Source organism: Calonectris borealis, chromosome 16, assembly GCF_964195595.1.
Source record: "Calonectris borealis chromosome 16, bCalBor7.hap1.2, whole genome shotgun sequence".
In the NCBI taxonomy this organism is placed as follows: domain Eukaryota; kingdom Metazoa; phylum Chordata; class Aves; order Procellariiformes; family Procellariidae; genus Calonectris; species Calonectris borealis.
Genome location: NC_134327.1, coordinates 6,169,995 through 6,189,283, shown reverse-complemented (window position 1 = coordinate 6,189,283; position 19,289 = coordinate 6,169,995). Strand labels below are relative to the sequence as shown.

At 37.3% G+C, this 19,289-nt stretch overlaps 1 protein-coding gene across 11 annotated transcripts in view; it reads right to left on the bottom strand.

Moving 5' to 3' along the window:
• Positions 1-19,289, bottom strand: part of PARN (poly(A)-specific ribonuclease) — a 62,921-nt gene extending 43,632 nt beyond the window's left edge. For 2 of the 11 annotated variants that reach the window (XR_012676090.1, XM_075165001.1), the window contains exons 1-19: positions 19,129-19,231; positions 18,638-18,715; positions 17,650-17,729; positions 16,001-16,068; positions 15,825-15,906; positions 15,075-15,135; positions 14,005-14,170; positions 13,728-13,793; positions 12,919-12,957; positions 10,956-10,998; positions 10,775-10,855; positions 8,731-8,820; positions 8,552-8,608; positions 7,411-7,488; positions 5,768-5,811; positions 5,241-5,283; positions 3,631-3,706; positions 1,307-1,417; positions 1,152-1,221 (exon numbers count right to left, since the gene is read on the bottom strand). Coding sequence is in view for 10 of the 11 variants with exons in the window: in XM_075165001.1 (XP_075021102.1) it covers positions 1,152-1,221; positions 1,307-1,417; positions 3,631-3,706; positions 5,241-5,283; positions 5,768-5,811; positions 7,411-7,488; positions 8,552-8,608; positions 8,731-8,820; positions 10,775-10,855; positions 10,956-10,998; positions 12,919-12,957; positions 13,728-13,793; positions 14,005-14,170; positions 15,075-15,135; positions 15,825-15,906; positions 16,001-16,068; positions 17,650-17,729; positions 18,638-18,715; positions 19,129-19,147 (1,352 nt within the window). In the remaining variant the exon portion in view is untranslated. Of the gene's footprint in view, positions 1-1,151; positions 1,222-1,306; positions 1,418-3,630; positions 3,707-5,240; positions 5,284-5,767; positions 5,812-7,410; positions 7,489-8,551; positions 8,609-8,730; positions 8,821-10,774; positions 10,856-10,955; positions 10,999-12,918; positions 12,958-13,727; positions 13,794-14,004; positions 14,171-15,074; positions 15,136-15,824; positions 15,907-16,000; positions 16,069-17,649; positions 17,730-18,637; positions 18,800-18,919 lie in introns of those variants that run through there. The other 9 variants (XM_075165011.1, XM_075165006.1, XM_075165005.1 and 6 more) reach the window with 9 other exon arrangements.

Genomic DNA, 19,289 nt, shown 5'->3' with positions numbered 1-19,289 from the left:
GTATGTGTGCTGGTGTTACTGAAAACAACCCTGTGATAAATCCTATCTTAAAATGAAATTATGCTGATCAATTCTATCATCACCTTCACATTCAAATCAAGAGGTCACTGTGGGTCCATGTTCAATCTAAGGAATATACATACAATTTATAATGTCTGCTAGAATATATGAGTTACTGCCTCACGTGTCTTAGCGTCAAGAGAATCACCAAACTGCTGTCACTACAGTCATTTGGTTTCCAGACCAATGACTGCTGAAAGCCATTGATCATGATTATTCCCTCATTTGTGTGGGCCATCTGAAGCTAAAATAATTACTTTTGCCAGCTCCCATATGACAGGGTTTGAAAGGATGAAATTTCTCCTGAATTTAAACAAACAGACTAAAGCACTAGCAGCTTTTTAATTTCAACCCCTTTCCCTTTATGTGACAGGTTATACTATCTTTAGAAACTTCATAAGGTAAAACATACAAATTAAACATGCAAAGAATCAAATCTGTGCAAAAGAGATCTAGATTTCTCAAGTCTTACTTCAATTTGTTCAAGCAATTTGCATGAAGATCCAATTCAAAAGCAAAATACTGATCATAGCATCATCCCATAAACTACTAATCATATATGTTTATTATGCCTTCTTAAATTGGGTTACCTGATAATGTTAATACAATAGTTTTGTGTTATTTGGATTGATATTACAGTAGGGATATCTTAGTTTTTCCAGACTGTTTAGTGTACTCAGTTTTAACTATCACCAGTTTCTGACAGTGTCCTACAACATAAAGAACACCTGAACACCTGAGTTTTTCTTCAGTTCCACTACTCCCAAAGCTTACTCCAGAAATAATTTTTCAAGATTGTAAACATATTCTCAATACTGGCATGGACAAGGCCATTAAAGCAGTTCAGGTACACTTCTAAGTGTCCTTTTACAGGTTAGCAGAAAGTAAACCATTCTCTTCAAAAGAAAAGGTATTTACTTTACAAATTCTGGCCTCTCGACAGCATTACTAGTGTGAACCAGAAAGCCAATCAAAACTGAAGTGTAAAGAAAAATGCAGTTAGCCATTGATTCTGAGGCTAGAGATACATATTCTAAGGCTAGTGTTATATTTCCATGTTTTGGCAGTCTTTTAATACAACAACTACTTACTTGTTAAAAAAAGGTTCAATGAGTTTTGATCTAGCAGACACATGGTTTTTCGGAGGACTGAGGAATGAACCTAATGAATGAAGAAGAAATTCAGTATGTAATAAGCAGCTACAGATAGCACTAAGGAGAAGGTTTAAAAAAGACTACATAGATACCCAGGAAATTAGCCATGGAGATGAAGCACAGTCCAGTAATGTAAGCATCATATCCTGCTTCATGAAGTTGCTCGGAAGCTGTATCATAACTTGGAAACCCTTCGGCACTTTCTGAGGAGAAAAAATAATTTGTAAACATCACTGAACCTAAAGGCAGCCCTGTATGCTTAGCCACACACTTATTTTGTCAGAGCATAACATCATTTGGGTAAGTTTATACGATTTTCAGAATTTCTGAAATTCAGATGTTCCAAAATTTCAGAAGTTCTGAAAAAAGCACAGTTTTATTTTGTATTTTTTAAATAAGAATAGGCTTCTAGGATAGAAACTCCTTCCTATTAAAAAGCTATTAATCCACAGACCTACTTAGCCAAATTGGAGTGCTAATTCTAACACAATGACAGCAGGATTCCCCACACAGAGTATTTTTTCCTGACTGTCTTGCATTCAAAAGACAGACACTCAGGCTAATTGAAAACTCTACTATTAACCTGTTTGCTAATCATCCGATGGACCTATAGTCAGATTTCTCAAGGGATTTAAATGATGAAGATAGAACTAAGTGATTAAAGGATGTCTCTATTGACAATCACGCTTGGTGTTTATGTGAAGACCTTGAGAAGTATCCCTTGAATCACCTCTGAAAGTGGGAACCTTAATAGGCACTTCTCTGAAGAGAAGTGTTCGAAAGTGCCTAAGTCTCAGTAACAGAGAAATATGTGCACATCACACATTTTTCTTTATCATTTAAATTTTTCCCACTCCCAACATCAACATTATTTCACCTCTGTAGCTAGCTTCTCAACCTCTAGAAAGCTGGCTCATTTTCTTCTAGAAGTTATACTGAGAATAGGACTGTTCTGTCCTGTTTAAAAAGCCAGACTCATGACCGTTACATTAACGTACAGACTGAAAAGTGAATTCTCTATTTTTTAAGTAAATATTACAGGGGCTTATCTGAAAAAAGGCCTGATGTTTTACTACTCTAGTTTTGTATGTAAAGTTTGGATTCAAGTTTCTTTTTACAAAATGCAGCAAGTATATATGCTTACATATTTCCATTGTATAAGTTATGCTAGTATTTCTATACATGTTTCATCGTGTATGTTTCATCATTGTTTTAGCTTTTTTTGCTAGGTTGAATGCAATAAATTAAATGGAAATAAAGTTCTCTGAGATTCAGACAACGTTAAGCTATACTGGCTGAGCTGAAAAGGACATTTCTTAGTGCTTTACTTAATTTTTTTTTTAATAGATACATATCCAAAAGAAAATGTAAACGAACAGTTAACTAAAGTATCTTAGTATCTTTAAACATGCTTTGCTTTGGATGTTCTGAACCACATTAATCATCTCTGATGAAATATTAACACTTCTGAGTCAGTTAACCAGTATTGTCATACTTTGCTCAAGAAAAAAAAATTGGTAAAATTATTATTTTATATTACATCCGCAAAAAATAGTACCTGACAGCTGCCAAATTATGTTACATCCTGAGAAGAAGCTACAGAGGATATGCCACTAAAAGCTCTGCATGCAATTACTGTACACTCCATATGCATGGTATTACTTAGGTCTAGGCACCAACAGCTCCTGCTTGTTGTCTGAGAAGATTGTAGATTATCCATCTTAGTATCTGTACTATTACTACAGCTTAAGTGCATCTGCTCTGCACATTCAGCAATATAAAAAAGTATTGCTCATCTTGGTTTTGATTAAGCATTGAGACTTTCCTTTTCAACAACTCTACTGTTCAGTATTGCCCTCCCTTTTCTAAATCAGCAGCTTAAGAAAAATTCCAGAACCTCGAGATAAGCTTGCCCTTTGATTAAATACCCTTTCATTCACCTCAAAGCAAAGAAAGCTCTAAAGGAACTTTAATAAATTCTAGAACACGCATGACTAGTCTGTGTAAGTTTTCTTGGTTTTGTTTGTCCAAGTACCTATAGAGTGCTCTGGCTTTGATCTGAAGGACAAAAATAACCAAATGAAACAGTCTTAAACCAATTTCAAGTTACTCATCAAAAATCAAGCTAAAAACCAAAATGCCGTCATTAAAGATGATGAAACTGCTGTTCACTGAATACATCCATTCTTCTATTGTCTGAAATAAAGTGGAAGGATTCCTACTGACTTCCACTAATAGTTCTAAATACAACTGCACTATATGTATATTGCCCATGTTTAAAGTCCCTTTCATCAAAACACTAAGTATTAATAGGGGAATTTACATTTCAGACCAAGAAAAAAAATAATCAAAACACTTCCTTGCCCCTGAAAGAGGAAAATATTTCAGAAATAAGACCATTTTGACATATCCTTACCAACTTTAGGAGGGCTGAATGGAACCTCTTTTAAACGCTTTTCCAGTTCTGCAAGGGATGTATTATTAATAATCTCCTGCAAGAAAAGACACCATTAACTGCCAATGCCAAGCACATTTTCCCTGGAAACTGAAATCAAATAGGATAAAATGAGTATTTCCTGCTGCCACCTTGTGTTCTCTAAAGATTTAGAGAACATAGCCTCATTTCAAACTAATACACCAGAGAAGTCTGTCAAGGCAAGTTTTAAAAAGTTAACTTGCCTCACCTACAACATAATATCTATGAGTCACAAGCATTTATTAATACTTTCCAGAATTCTTGATGATGAATTATGCAAAAGTAGTATTTCTATTTGAATCTAGTTCCATGTATGGTACATGTGGCAGGTGAAAAGGCAGCACAAACAGCACAGCAAAATATCCTAAATATTGATCATAATGGTTGAATGCATTCAAGGTGAATTGAAATGTGCTTGCTGACTGGACATTCTTGAATACTTTTATAAGTGTAAATACTGCTGATTTAAAGTAATACAAAGACAGTGAGAGAAGCCTGACAATCAGAAAGCTGCTCCTACTCTTCAGCTTAGCTGAGTTGCATTACTGAATCTACCTACATATATAAAATGTCACAAAAAGATATATAGATTATTAATTTCTTCAAACTAAACTTCCTGAATAATCAAATATACTTTGTCAATCAGAACAATGGAAAAAACATGCAGAATCAATAGCAAGAGAAAACCAAAAAGCTCGCACAATCTTTCTTAAAGTTGTCTGAAATTTTTGAGGACCAAATTTCCTTTGGTTCTAAATCATGACAGCTGTTTACTGTTACCATCAAGTCTGCGGTCTGAAAAGTTATCAAGAACTCAGTACAATGAACAAGATCAAATGATGCATTACATTGGCATCCCAAAGCACCACTTGATAGTAAAACCCAAGCATCTACTGTAAAAATTATGAATATCAACATAACTGTACCAAACATAAAACTTGTACAGGATTATTAAGTTTTCAGAATACAAAAGCCTCTGTTCTTACTACAGTAGTATGCAAGACAAACCTGAAAATACCTTCTAAGTACATGCTAATGAGATTTTCTGCAATGCAATGCTCTAAAGTCAGAGAGGTATGCAGAAAAATAGATGCTGCTTCATCAGCATGTTTTTTAATTAACTCATTCCAAAGGCACACAGGAAAGCAAGAGAGCATGACCACTTACCTCGATACTTCTTTGGAATAATAAAACTCATGCTGCAAGAGGTTTTAAGAGAAACCTGTAGTTTTTTTCTCCTGCTGACTACCCACTGAGCAGCAGGCCACAATAGAACCTAATGATGTACATATTTTGCAATTCAAAGATGCTAAGTTACCTTAAAACTGGAACAAACACAAAAGTCACTTGTACAAAAGTAAAAATTTGTATTCTAAAAATTCTGTAAGTTTAGAGACGGGGTTAAGAAAAATCATTCTTTTACAAAAAAGGAGCATCACAAAAAACATCATTAGACATTTTTCTCTAAAAAAAAAAAAATAATTTGTTTCAATACACGCTTAATGCAAACTTGTATCTTCAAATCATTCTATAATATTATATTAATTTACCTTAAAAGGTTGTGTACTTGCCATCAATTTAGTATCCAACAGCCTAGAAACAAAGTAAGAGCTAAATAAGTTGAAATGGAAGAATGTCCCTTTTGACAAATCCTCAAAGATGTTTTCGTGTATTAGCTGGGAAACATCAGTTTCGCCTTACTGAAAAATTACTATCAGATCGTAGAGCAGCCAAAACACTCCTTGGCTTCGTTCAGCATGAAAAAGGACAGCAACTAAGCAATAGCAAGAGATGCAAACAATAAGCAACAAATAAATCTTGCTCCAAATGTAGTGCAGATTCAAAACACCAAACATCATGCCAAAAACAAGCGGGCAGCAAAGCTGCATCTTTTGCCAAGAAGCAGAACAATAGCACCGCTTTTCTGAAAAGGAGATGCTACAGAATACTTTTAAAACTATATTTATCTAACTTGTTCCAGTATTTCCAGTAACAGCTAGGTAACAGGGCTAGGACAAACAATATCAGCTTGCTAAAACAATACTAAAACAGCTGGAAGTTTGAACTAAGAACTTACCGGGGAAAGACACATGATGTTACTTCCTTGAACTCACTTAGGTCCTAATTTAACATTAAACCAGAAGATAAAATCCAAATAAGTTAACTGTTTATTAGTCTCAGAATGATAGATAGCAATAGCTACAATTATCCAATCAGCTTCTAAAATTGAGATACAGTGACTGAATTCTCATCTCATAAGAGATGTATTTGTCAGCATTACCATAAATACCACCTGCAATTACATAGAACTACAGACTAATTATTTCTGATTTATCTGTGATTCGTAAGAGAAATGTTCTATCACCTCCAATATGCCTCTCCTATGAAGAAAGGCTGAGAGAGTTGGGGTTGTTCAGCCTGGAGAAGAGAAGGCTTCGGGGAGACCTTATTGCAGCCTTTCAGTACTCAAAGGGAGCTTATAAGAAAGATGGTAGCAAACTTTGGCAGGGCCTGTTGCGACAGGACAAGGGGGAATGGTTTTAAACTAAAAGAGGGTAGATTTAGACTAGCTATAAGGAAGACATTTTTTACAGTGAGGGTGGTGAAACACTGGAACAGGCTGCCCAGAGAGGTGGCAGATGCCTCATCCCTGGAAACATTCAACGTCAGGTTGGACGGGGCTCTGAGCAACCTGGTCTAGTTGAAGATGTCCCTGCCCACGGCAGGGGGGTTGGACTAGACAATCTTTAAAGGTCCCTTCCAATCCGAACTATTCTATGATTCTATGAATACCCTATCCTATTATATAACCTAGACTACCTCTAATTCCATATGTGTTAACAGTTTTACTTGAATGTTCTCTGCGTTTAATATGTCAATGGAATATATGCAGTCACTCCAGGTGGACAGTTGACTGCCTACAGGTTTAGATCTTCCAAGTGTCAAAAGTATAGGAACAACTGACAACTGCTTATGTTCCAACACTGTCCGAACAGGTCCCAAACCTTCTTCTCCCATCTCATAATCAAGTCTTTCCCATAACACCCACAAGCCCTTGAGGATTGCAAATAATATAACCATTATGCGGGCCATCCTTCCAATGAGACCTTTAGCCTCTTCAGATAATGTCCTCAGTGCCAATACATTGCTTAGTTTAACTTAATTGTTAGACTATTGCAGTCATGAACTGTTAGACTGCCCTACTGCAGTCATGAAAGTATGCTCCCTCCAATTATCCAGACACCCCACCTCTTCACCCCAATGAACATCATCCTGCTACAAGATTTCTTATCATTCTATTAATTGTACTATATTATATGAAAACATGTATTCCCACTTTGTAAACTACAGGGGGAAAAATGCTCCAGACCAGTATCTTAACAAGTCAGTCGGTTAAATTTACCTGCCATTATCCAAGCAGTTTCTGAAGGACTAACAGATATGAACAGAAACCACAATTCAATTCCAACATTTAATTTGAACATTTTAAAAATGTAAAGGAGAAGAATTCAATCCAACTAAGCTTTCTACATGAAGATTTAAGAAAATAAGGCAGTAGCACAGAAGTAACAAGTGTCCTTTTTAAAATACTTTTCTGTTCTTAACAGATTGTCATATACAATCAGATTGTCATATTCACAAGAAAGTTTGGAGATAAGACCAAAGACAAATACATTAAGGCATTTATTTCATCATCTGAACACTCAGAAGATTACTTACATCAGGTAAGGGACAATAGAACTGGTGTATGGTATGCATAACATCCAGTAGCATATTGTGCCCAATAACAAGCTTCCCCTGTGAAAAGAACATTAAATGTCAGTTACACTTCCGATCATGGCCATAGTAAGGGCAATTTGTGAAAAGCACCTATCCCAGATGCTAGCCGAGGGCAGCTAGGAACAAGTACAAATCAAACCTCCCCATTTGCTCTCTGCCTGCCCCACAGACTCCTCCATTCTCTCAGAGCAGCCACTCCTTCTTCCTCTACTCTCAACCACTTACAGCCTTCAGCAGCAGCTTGAAATGTTGAGAAGATGCACTAGAACAGCTACTTACAACTTGGTTTCCAAATGCAATCTGCTTAAGATTGAAGTCAAGTGATTTCTCAGTCCACTACCTTTTAATTTACAACTTGTACAACAACTCACAATATATTGTTTACGGTTGTAACATACGGTAGCTATTAGGGGCATGATCTGGCTTCTCACAGTGCAGAAGCTTTCACGCCAGATGTTGTACAAGCAAGTTCCTTCTTGAAAAAGTACAAGAAATTTTTTAAATGGTAACTTTGATTCATTTGACATGACAACCTTTTCTCCTTCCCTGCATCCTCCATTTGCTAGAGAAAATAATATGCGTACATTTTTTTTTTCCCTACACAGCAGGCTGTAACAACTAAATGAAAATAATTGGGCTGAAGGGGACAGATGTAAAACTATAGCCTATTTTAACTATGTAAGTAGAAGAGAACCAGATGACCTTCTCTGATTAAGCCTTTAACTGCCAGGAAAGAAAAAAAAATCCAAACAACAATCTTTTCGGGACAGAGAAAAAAAGCCCTCAAAGCTCAGTTACTTAAGAGAATCTTTTTAAGAGCCCGAAGAAATTGGTATTGTTGACTCTTGCAGATAATGAGGTTGTTCGTATCATTAGTTTAAGAGCTTACTTAACCTACCATACTAAAACATGAAGCAACATCAACTTAAAAAAAAAAAAAAAGGGGGGGGGGGGAAGAGAAGCCACTTCAACTTGTGTTTCATCTTATCTTCCAAAATGTAACAGTAAAAGAATTCTTTCTTTAAATTAATGATTTTTTTTTCTTACAACCAAAGGTACATTAAAAATCATGTTAACTTACAGAATTAGCAATGGCATGAACGACTCTGGAAAATCCTACCGCATCGTTCAATTCTTCCTGTAAGCAAAGATTCCGACATCAGTGTAACACAAGTATAAATACTGTCAAAACTGTACCTGCGAACTGGTAGACACACCAGTTTGGCTCAAACTGTTTCTCAGACATAATCAAGAACATACCACAGAGGAAATGTCAATATTTGGAAGACACATGAGGTCAAAGCAGGATGCTGCTGATAGAATTCCAGTTTTATATGTAGCTCTAGTTCTCTGTAAAGTAGGACAAGTCGCGAGCTATTGCGGTGGGTTGACCCTGGCCAGAAGCCAAACACCCACTCTGTCTTTTGCTCACTCCCCTTTCCCAGAGGATAGGGAGGAAGAAGGGGGGGGGCGAAGGAAAAAAAAATAAAAGAAATTCAAAGGAAGGCAAAAAGTCTCATGAATCAATATAATGACAAGTTTAGTAAAAGTAAAAGCTGCGTGCACAAGCAAAGCAAAAAGAGGAGTTCATTCACCACTTTCCCATCAGTAGGCAGATGTGCAGCCACTTCCTGGGAAGCAGGGCCTCAGCATGCTTAAAGGTTGCTTGGGAAGATAAACACCATAACCACGAACATCCCCTCCCAACCTCTTGCCCACCCCCCCAGCCTACTCGCTTTTGGGGGGAAGGGTGGAATAGAGAGAGAAAGCCTTGACACTGTGCAAGAGTCATTCAGCAGTAGCCAAAACACTTGTATGGTATCAACACTTGTTTTAGCCACAAATGCAAAGCACAGCAACTCATTGGCTACTATGAAGAAAGTTAACTTCATCCCAACCAGACCAATACAGCTGTAGTCAGTTCACTGTCAATACAAGATCTTCAATAGTGCTCAACAGCTATTAGACTGCAAACAGCTCAAGAAGATACTAAAATTAAGCTACATATCTTCAGCCATGTATTTTACATACACTGTTATAAGATGCAACAGGTTGATCCTGATTGTTATTTCTATTAAATCAGACCGTATTTTTATGCTAAAATTGAGACTGGGGAAGAAACATTCTTCACTCTTTATATAAACAAAAATAAGAAATATTACACAACTACAATATTATACAAACACAATATTATATACTGCAAGATACACATTTTAAACTGACTCAGATTGGTTTGGGGGGATCTGACTAGAGCATCTATTTTAGTTTCACTTCAGGAATTTTTTGTAACAGGTTTTTCTTTTTCAGGTCTAGGGAAGTAAGTTCTGCCTTGCATTATTTGTTTTTGTTCAATCAGAAGGGAAATAAAAACATTCACTGCTATTTTAGTTCAGCTCTGAATGCCACTAGTCAGAGTGAGTAATACACCTATAAAGACTGCTTCAGAAAAATTTACTGTAGTAGTAAATTGTCCCTAACTTGCCTTTTGGAAAAAGAGATGTCACATTAGTTGAGGTCTCTGTTAAATACCTCTTCCCCTCTCAAGAGGCATTCTGCATGCAAGTATTATTGCTCCACCCAAGTTGACTTTATCTTGAAATGTGTAAGCACAAATCACAAGAGCATGATCAAGAATTCCCACAATTCAAGTCTTATGACCTCTTGAAACTTGTGTCAGACTCAGTAAGCAAAAATATCAAGTCCCATAAACAATGCTGAGAGTGCCTGAATATACAAGACATGACCTTCCAGTCAACTTGTTATTACAGTAGTCGTGTGCAGCATGTTTCTATCAAGAAAAGTCAGATGACATATGAATTGTACAGGACATTTTAACTCAGACAACTAAGAGCAAGCAGGTTTTGTAACAGAATACTACTCCAAGGACAGATTGTGAATCCAAATAATGTAAAAACTTGCTCAAGAATTTCTGCAAAACTTTTTGAAATGACTATTGTTATACAGCACCAACAAATGCAATCAACTGATGTCTCCTATTACTAGACCATGCTTCTCTGATAGAGCAGATTCATGAGAGGAGAAATTCACTGCTCCAGAATACTGGTTCAGTATTCTACAGTTACTCATTCTTTAAAATTTTGTAGAGCATCTTGCAACTCTTCTTGCGCTATTGCAAAGCCTAAGTTATCTGGTAGAGTTTGGAAGATAAAGTTCAAACAACAGCCACAGCCAAACAAAAGGGAAATACTACCAAAACCTATCACACAGTTTTGCATAGCTAATTGAAGTCATAGATTCTCCCCCTCCCTCCTTCATGTAAACTAATGAAATGGAACTTATTTACCTGTTCTTTTGCTTGTTTCTGCTGTTCTCTTCTTTTTCGTTCTTCTTCGTTTACCTTACTAATAACAATATATCTCTCCTTCTAAAATAAAAAAATGTATAGTTTGAGGAATGACTCTGAGAAGTTCATATTTAAGACCTGTAAGTTTCTGTAAATTTACAGCAGTAACATGCCTAGTTACCTTATCTGACTCCAGAGTTTCAACATGGATACCTTTTGGATATCTACATCAAAACAAATGAAAAGTAAATATAAGCATTTGGCATATTGAAACCACAACAGTGATTTGGTAATTTCATGTTTCATTATTACTATAAGTCTTAAGTGCAAAAGATCTATTAAAAGTTCCTTTTCAATTTAAAATAATGGAAAATTTTACGCAATGGGCTAGTTAAATTGGCCTCCTTAACGTTACCTAACAGTAACTAGCACTAAAATGTACTTTCTTATGCAAATTTCCCATTGTATTGCTGTGGAATCTATAACTTCTTATTTTAGTAATATTAAGTAAACATCATCTAGATACTTCATCACAAACTAGAATCTGTGATTGAAATCCAAAACCAAAACGCTGGTGAGAAAGCTCTCATTCACTTGCAGCCACAAGACAGCTTCTTTGGTAACTGCATGCCTTTAATAAGTCACTTATTCTAGGGTTTAAAAACAACCCTGAACTTCCTGCTAACAGTAAGCTCTAATAGGAAATAGTAATACAAATTTCGTTACCTCTGCTACAGGGTTGCATCACTCTGCCACAACCACGTTTAATTACCAAAGTACTATCATACATAGAGCCACAGAGCATCCAACCAATAGCAAGGTCAGAGAATATTGTCTTTCACCGCTTAACAAGCAGCTATTACCCTGATCTTCCCATTATAATAAACTAACTACAATTATATAACCACCGCAGAACCAGCATGTTTCCTTCGTCCTCTCGCTACTACTAAAATTAGTACTAGAGAACACGTACTAAAGTACTATTGTGTCCTCTCCACCCTGACTTCTCACACAATTTTGAACCTAGACCTCACTTTCAAGCTGCTTCATGTCACAAACCTTGGATGCATCAAAACACTGTTGCACAACAGAACACTTCAATAGAGAAAATGACCCATGGAGACTTCAGGACACAAGGGCAATCAATAACCTCGTTGTTTTCTGCTTTAAGTATTTCCATGCTAACTTCACAACTTTGCTTTCTCTCGCCAATATACACACAGAGTGTACACAATATACACACACAACGTACACAGCTCTATACATATAAAGCAACACAGCTGAATGTTAAAAAAAATGCAATTCATGAACACACACTTCCATCCACTGAGAGAAGATGCAAGAAAAAGTGTCAGACAAACATAACATTATGTGCTACTGGAAGCTTTAGATATTCTATCAATATATTAAAAAATCCACACAGAAAAATTCTTGAAAACCTCTTTTTTTCAGACTAGTTCTGAAGCTCACTTCTTGAGATTCCATTTTATAGAGGGAAGCTTTATTTTATCCACTTCCAGTGTAAGTAACAGAGTGTCAGATACTGTTGCAACACTGAATTAACTAAATGTACAAAAAAAGATTTCCACATTTTACTAGTGCAGTCAGAACAATGAAATCCCGACAACTTTACAGTTTCTCCTAAGGCCTTAAAGGATATATTTAGGCAAGGATGAGGGATAAAGTAAGACAAGAAAGGAGAAGAGAATTACTACTAGAATTAGGATTTTTAAGTCATCAGAAATGCTTATACTTGGCATCTAACAGAAAACTATAAACATACCAGTACCTACTATAGAACTAGTAGTTTTTCAAGTAAAGTCCGCAATCTGTATAAGCACATGCACTTTCTCTTCAGTAAAAACCTGTCAAGTTGCATTTGTTACATAATTCTAGGCTGTGCTAGTCTATTCACAGATTTTAGATAGGAATGATAAAATAAATACTAAGCTTTAAAATATTCAAATGAATCATCACAAACCAGTTTAATGCAATTTATCTTCAGAACATTATGAAAGTCTTCTCTTAGACAAAAAAAAAAGTCTAAATGAATCACCACTGAGGTGAAGTAGATTAGACCTTACCCAGATTTCTTATCAGAAATACTAAAAATATACAGTAAAGCAGTATTACCAGTAACTTACTTCCAGCTCAAGGTCTGATAAATTAATTTCCTCTGAAATCTAAAATCAAAGACAATTGTGTTACTAATACTCCACTTACAAAAGCGTTTCAAAATAATAATGTTCAGTTAAAGCTGGCTCCATGTTCATTTGTAGAAAGATTTTTGAAGCGTAAGTCACTGCTACCAGAACCTATAGGCTTGGAAGGGTTTTACTGAATTCTGATGTTCAGTTGCCAAGTTGTAAAGGCATTTACACTATTTTGTACAGTTATCCACATATCTTCTCAGAAGCAAATATTCTGTACTCATGATTACTGAATATAGATACAGTGATGTTACCTTACCCCCAGCTTCACAATGTTCTAGTATTTCTAAACTCTTTTTTTTTTAAATTTTTATTTTTTAAATAACTGTACTCTCCAAACATCTGGACTCCAAAGCTAAATAGACTTTTGGAAGGAGACCCACTAAAACCAGTTTCAATACAGTGTCAACTATGGATTATTGATAGCTCAATACATTTGAGAAATTTGTTTATAAAATGCATATCCAAGGCTTATGGAGCACTTCAGTAATAGCAAAAAGAGGCTCACATATGCAAGACACACACTTAAATATGTTGTCACTACATGCAGAAGTTATGGCTCATAAAGCAGAGTATGACATTCATGTAAGTTACCACGTTTTCTCAACCTTCAGAGATTAGTCAAATGTAGATTTTGCTACAGTTAACCCAAGTAAAGATATTCTTCTTCCTTGTCACTCCCCTAACTCTATATGGCCAAAATAAATTTTTTTTTTAGAATATATGTAATTTCAGAAACTGACCCTGTACATGGCTCCAGTTCCAAACTTTCATTTTCTTCATTCTTTAATAAGTCTTCTATCTGTTCCCTGGAAGAAAGAGATTATTTCCTTCTATATCTACCCTTTTCTTTTTATGATGTTTACAGCTCTCCCCAAAAGACAAGAAAACACTTCATAATGAAAAGAGAACTATTTCACAACTAGGAACTAATAAAAATAGCTTCAACATATAAACATGTCACGATTGTTTATGTTTTAGTTTCAACAACATCAGAGGATATTAAACAATTTTACTTACACTACTTTCTCAATGAATTTTTTCTGGTCTTCAGGAATTGTTACAGGACACTTTGTAGCATTAGGAGAAATGTATGACAGAGATCCTGCACCATTGGCCTGGGAACGTTTTTCATCATACTGTTCCCTTAGCTGTCTTTCTTCTTCCTGATTTAAATATGGAATTCCTAAAAACAAAACAAAACAAAGACATTCAAAAGCTCATCATAATTAGAGACAAATTAGAATCATAGAATAGTTTGGGTTGGAAGGGACCTTTAAAGGTCTTCTAGTCCAACCCCCCTGCCGTGAGCAGGGACATCTTCAACCAGATCAGGTTGCTCAGAGCCCCGTCCAACCTGACCTTGAATGTTTCCAGGGATGGGGTATCTACCACCTCTCTGGGCAACCTGTTCCAGTGTTTCACCACCCTCACTGTAAGAAATTCGGGATGTATGATTTAGCAAAGACTTATTACTAACCTAGCGTTTGACAGTGTTACACCCCTGAAGGCTCAAAACACATCCTTCCCTTTCAGTCATCTATTCTAGACCCCATTCTTTATCTGTGTATATACAGGCTTCCTTCTAGCCAGATTATCTGGTAGCATTGGACTCTTAAGAGCTATATGCCTCATCTGCACAAGGCACGACCCTGAGGACTGCAGAGTTGTAGGTGACAATCATAAAAATATTTAACACAGCTCTTTCTTGCTGTCTGCATTGTTTTAATAATAGACTGCAGCAGCACCTATTACAAGGCACTGATACTTTTTCTAAAATGTCACTACTGATCCATTGCACAGCTACATAACTTGTTAATCTATCTATTTATGTTTAGCCACCAAACAAAAATAAACAATCAAGCACTTACCTAAATAGGGATTCTATTCAGTTGCATCTATGCAGTGAATTTTTGGAAAGGGAGTAACTATCTGCACAACTGTAGATCAGAGTAATTCTAAGAACTTCATTATGTGTTAAGAGAGTATCATGAATGACTGTTTTTTTCTTTTTGCAGAAAATGAAGAAAGATGTCATCATAAATTTTGCAGACATTGAAAGAAAGGAAAAAAAAAATCAAACAACTCACCATTGCGAAAAACTTTATTAAAATCAAATCCTTGGTTTGCTAAAAAATCTATACTTGAACTCTGCAACAAAAGAAAATAGCTTTACAATTCGCAAAAGTATCTGTGGCATAAAAAGATTAATTCAATTATTTTTACACTTCTTAAGAAATTATACTAGGTCCAAAGTCAAGAGCAACCAAGTTTGTGACCCTAAAGAAGCCACAGCAAGTTTAGGCTATGCTACTTTTGTTATTTATTTTCAACTTCCATAAAGTACAAGAACAATAAATACACTAAAAAATGTGGTTCAGGAGAACAAATCTGAGACCAGAAAAATGCTGGCAATAGCCTGGGATGCAGTGAAAGTGAGATAAGCAGATAGGAATAAAGGATCACACAGAAAAAGCAAGGGAGCAGCAAGTCAGACAAGAAATAAATAAATAAATGTAAAAAAAAAAAATCATCTTGCCAGGTTTGGAACATTATCTCCAATTCCAGAAACCACAAAATGTAATGTGTAGCAAGATTTAAAAACTGAAGTCAAAGATATTCCCTTCAAGCTCATTTTTAGGGATTGCTCTTAACTGCGTATTTCTTCTATGAGAAAAAAAACAAACCCCAGAAACTCATGTTTATCTGCCTTTTAAGCTGCTAAAAGAACCAACCACTTCTCCCTCTACAATGATGTAGAGTTTTCCTGAAAATATTTTTTAGACATTTGCTGCAGGTATACCTTAAACAAACAAAATCAAACTTGTTTTTCCACTAACCTGACAGACAAACTTGACATCTGGTGAACTTCTGTTAAAGGGTTTTGGAAAAATATAGAAATTAAATGACTTCATTATATACCTGTGAAAAAGATGAGTTGCATGTCAATACAGCTTATCAATATTACTGCATAAATTCCTCAATTAAGAAAACAAGGAATAAGAAAGTAACATACTTTTCTTCTGTGTGATCATATTTAAAAGTGCAAAGGCCAAACTGAAAGAGCAAAAAATCCATGGAATGCTGGAAAGGAAAGGAAAACTTTGCATGAGAATAAAAACTGTACAGATTTAAAGATAACCGGGGTGCATCCACAACAAATATGGCTTCTCTCCATTTCAAAATTAAGCAAATCTTAACTGATGTTTGTTCTGTTGGTAATTTTGAAGTAAATACACCAGAGTTTTTCAACTAGCTTTCATCCCCATTTAATCATCTGACTATTGCCCAAAGATGACTTGTAGTATGCACTTCCACTCCCTAAACAGACAAGAACTGAGGGAAGTCCCATCTCTCTCCATCTATTGCTCACACACAACAGATGCTGCATTCAAAGCAGCTGTCAGTCCTCCTTCTCAACATTCATTTACACTCCCCATAGCGTGGGAGCAGGCTGTGAGGGACACTGGCTGTATATAGTTTTCAAATACACATAATAATACATTTAATGTTTTTCTAATCCACGTGGCTAACTGTGGATAACGTGATAGATGTACTAGCATAGTTACTAGGCACTTTACCATCATGTCCTCTAGTATTTCATAATTGTTGGATCAATATTGGAAAGGTTTTTAACACCACTGCAAGTGTACAAGAAAATAGACAAGCATTGTGATCTCACTGAAAGACTCGTTCCTCCTGAAGGCCAAACACCCATTTTAAACACAAAGAAGACATAGGATTATTCAATTCTATCATAGGGAAAAAAATATGGGTGGCAAAATTAGTCCTCCTCTCTTATCTTTGAGTATAAAGATAAAAATATCAACAGACTGGTCTCTGCTTGTATTGTCTCCTTTAGTGTTTGGGTGTTTTTTTTTTTTAGCTAAAGCCTCCTCCCCATTTTTTGTCCTTTTGTTGTCCTAGTTTCTCAGTAGGAGCACTAACCAGTAATTCCCTCATCAATATTAGTAAACAGTGTTTATTGACTCCTTGGACACTTCAGGGAACAGCATGTGCTGAGATGCTTAGCATTTCTCTCTTCTGATTCCTTTCTTTTGGGGGGGGGGGGGGGAAGGGAACAAACCACAAAACCAAACACCAAACCCAAAACCCAAAACATCACCATTTTGATCTTTTCAGCCTCACACACCATATGTTGTCTCCTGTGGTCATTTGGCTATTTTTCATAACTAGTTCGATGTCCTCCAGCACACCCTTTTTTTTTTTTTTTTTTGTGCTGCAGAGAGGCAGAAGTGGTGGTGACAGCTGGCATTTAAGTTTTGTTAGGGACTGTACCTGCTGGCAGGGGAGGTAGTTTGAGAAGGACCCTAGTCCTGATGTCGTTTCTCTGTCACTGAATTTCTCTTACTCAGTCCCCCTTTGAACTGATAAATTTTAACACTCTCAACACCCTTTAACAAGTTCTACTAACTCTTGCGTGAGGAATCATGTCTGTCTGTTCTGATCATGACTTCTGCAAGTTTAATGCAACACTCCCCAATTCTTGTGTTAGTAGAGACAATGAAACAAGCAATCCCTGTCTGCTCTACGTAACTCAATTTTACAGACCTCTGTCATATTTTCCTACATTGTCTCCATTCTGAACTAAAGAGTTCTAACCTTTTTCCAGCATTTTCATTTTAGTCAAGGTAAACACTTTACCTTTTTAAGTTTCTGATACCTTTCTTCTGGAGTGTCAAAGCCATTGGTTAATGCACTAACAGAAGGCCCATCGCTGATCCCTGAAAAAGTAGAACATATTTTGCTTTGGGTAAGCTTTTCAAAATTAGCCACAGCAAAGAAATGCAACTGGTAATTTAAGAAAAATGTTTTCACTTAAAGTACATATTAAGATTATTTCAGTTGAGAAAGATTTTCTATTTCATAAAAGTATGCGTCTTAGCATAAAAGCCACCTAGTTTAATGGTAGTGTTCCAGCAGTAAAGCTCTGCTGCAAAAGCTCTGCTGCTCTGGTTCCTATTCTACATGATTGTAACATGAAAAGATCTAACAGTAATATAATGTTGATGGTCTTTACAACACAATGCAGAATCAAAGTCAAACTAAAAATGGGATGAGTGCTGTCCATAGATTTATTGAATGACTTAGTCACCTTAAGCAATACATAAGAACAACTATAATTCCATAAGCACCACATCTAACAAAACCTAATCTTGATCACATTTATGTTTCATGGTTGACTGAACTCCGTATCCCAAAGCTAAAGCCCTTCTCAAGGCATCTCTCTGGTGCATAGACCCTCCAAGGTTTACAAACATAAAAGTTCCTACTGCTGTCTTTCCCTGTCCAAACACTTGCAGGGCCTCCCTTATTTATCCCAATCTCTTGCTTTCATGACATATATAAAATAATCTTTTTTTTTTTTCTTGAGCTGCAGTTGAAAATCAATTAACATGTTAAAAGATTACTGTGGGGAGGGAGTAGAAGCAGCATGAGTATGACATGTACCTTTCCTTGACCAAAACTTTGCTATCGCACATATAATAAGTGGCTTAATCGTTTTGTGGTAGCCTTAGCTTTAGCTTTTTCAAGCCACGACTGAAATACGTTACATGAGCAAAGTCGGGCACCTGGGACCCTGCACAAATATTGCCAACAGTTCACAATCACAAAACAGGCGCAACTGTACCTGAAAACTCCCCATCAATGGCCAGGAAGTCCGACTCTTCAATGGCTTCATAAACTTTGTTTAGGTTATCCTTAAAATCTGCGGGTAAAGGGGTAAAACACACCTGAGACTACTAAGGACTTCCCACGGCAGCCCGCCGCCCCTCAGGCAGGCTGAGGCGGCCCGCACCTGCCAGCGACCGCGGGGCCGGTGGCGGGGCCGGGGCTGCTAGGGCCTGCCGCTCCGGGGCCCGCCCGCCGCACCCTCAACCTCGGGGCGCGGGCGGAGGCCCGCCCGCCGCACCTCCCCCCTCAGGGCTGTCCCTCACGGGCGCGGGGAGGAGCGGGGACCCCCTTCGCCCCTGAAGGAGAGCCGGAGGCCGGACCCCGCCGCTAGCCTGGGGAAGGGAAACCGGGACACCGGGACGTCCTCTGCGCCGCCGGCTCGGAGCCTCCCGCCGCGGCCGCGAGGTGCGACCCGAGCCCGGCGCGCGGGGGCGGCTGGTCACTCACTGCTTCTGATCACCTCCATCCCGCACCAGCCCGCCCGCAGCGCGGCCCGGCTCGGCTCGGCACCACCCGCAACCGCCGCCGAGCGCTTCCGGAAACCGCCCCTCCGCACGTGAGCGCCCACGTGAGCGCCCTGAGGCGGCGGGCAGGGCGGCCGCCATTTT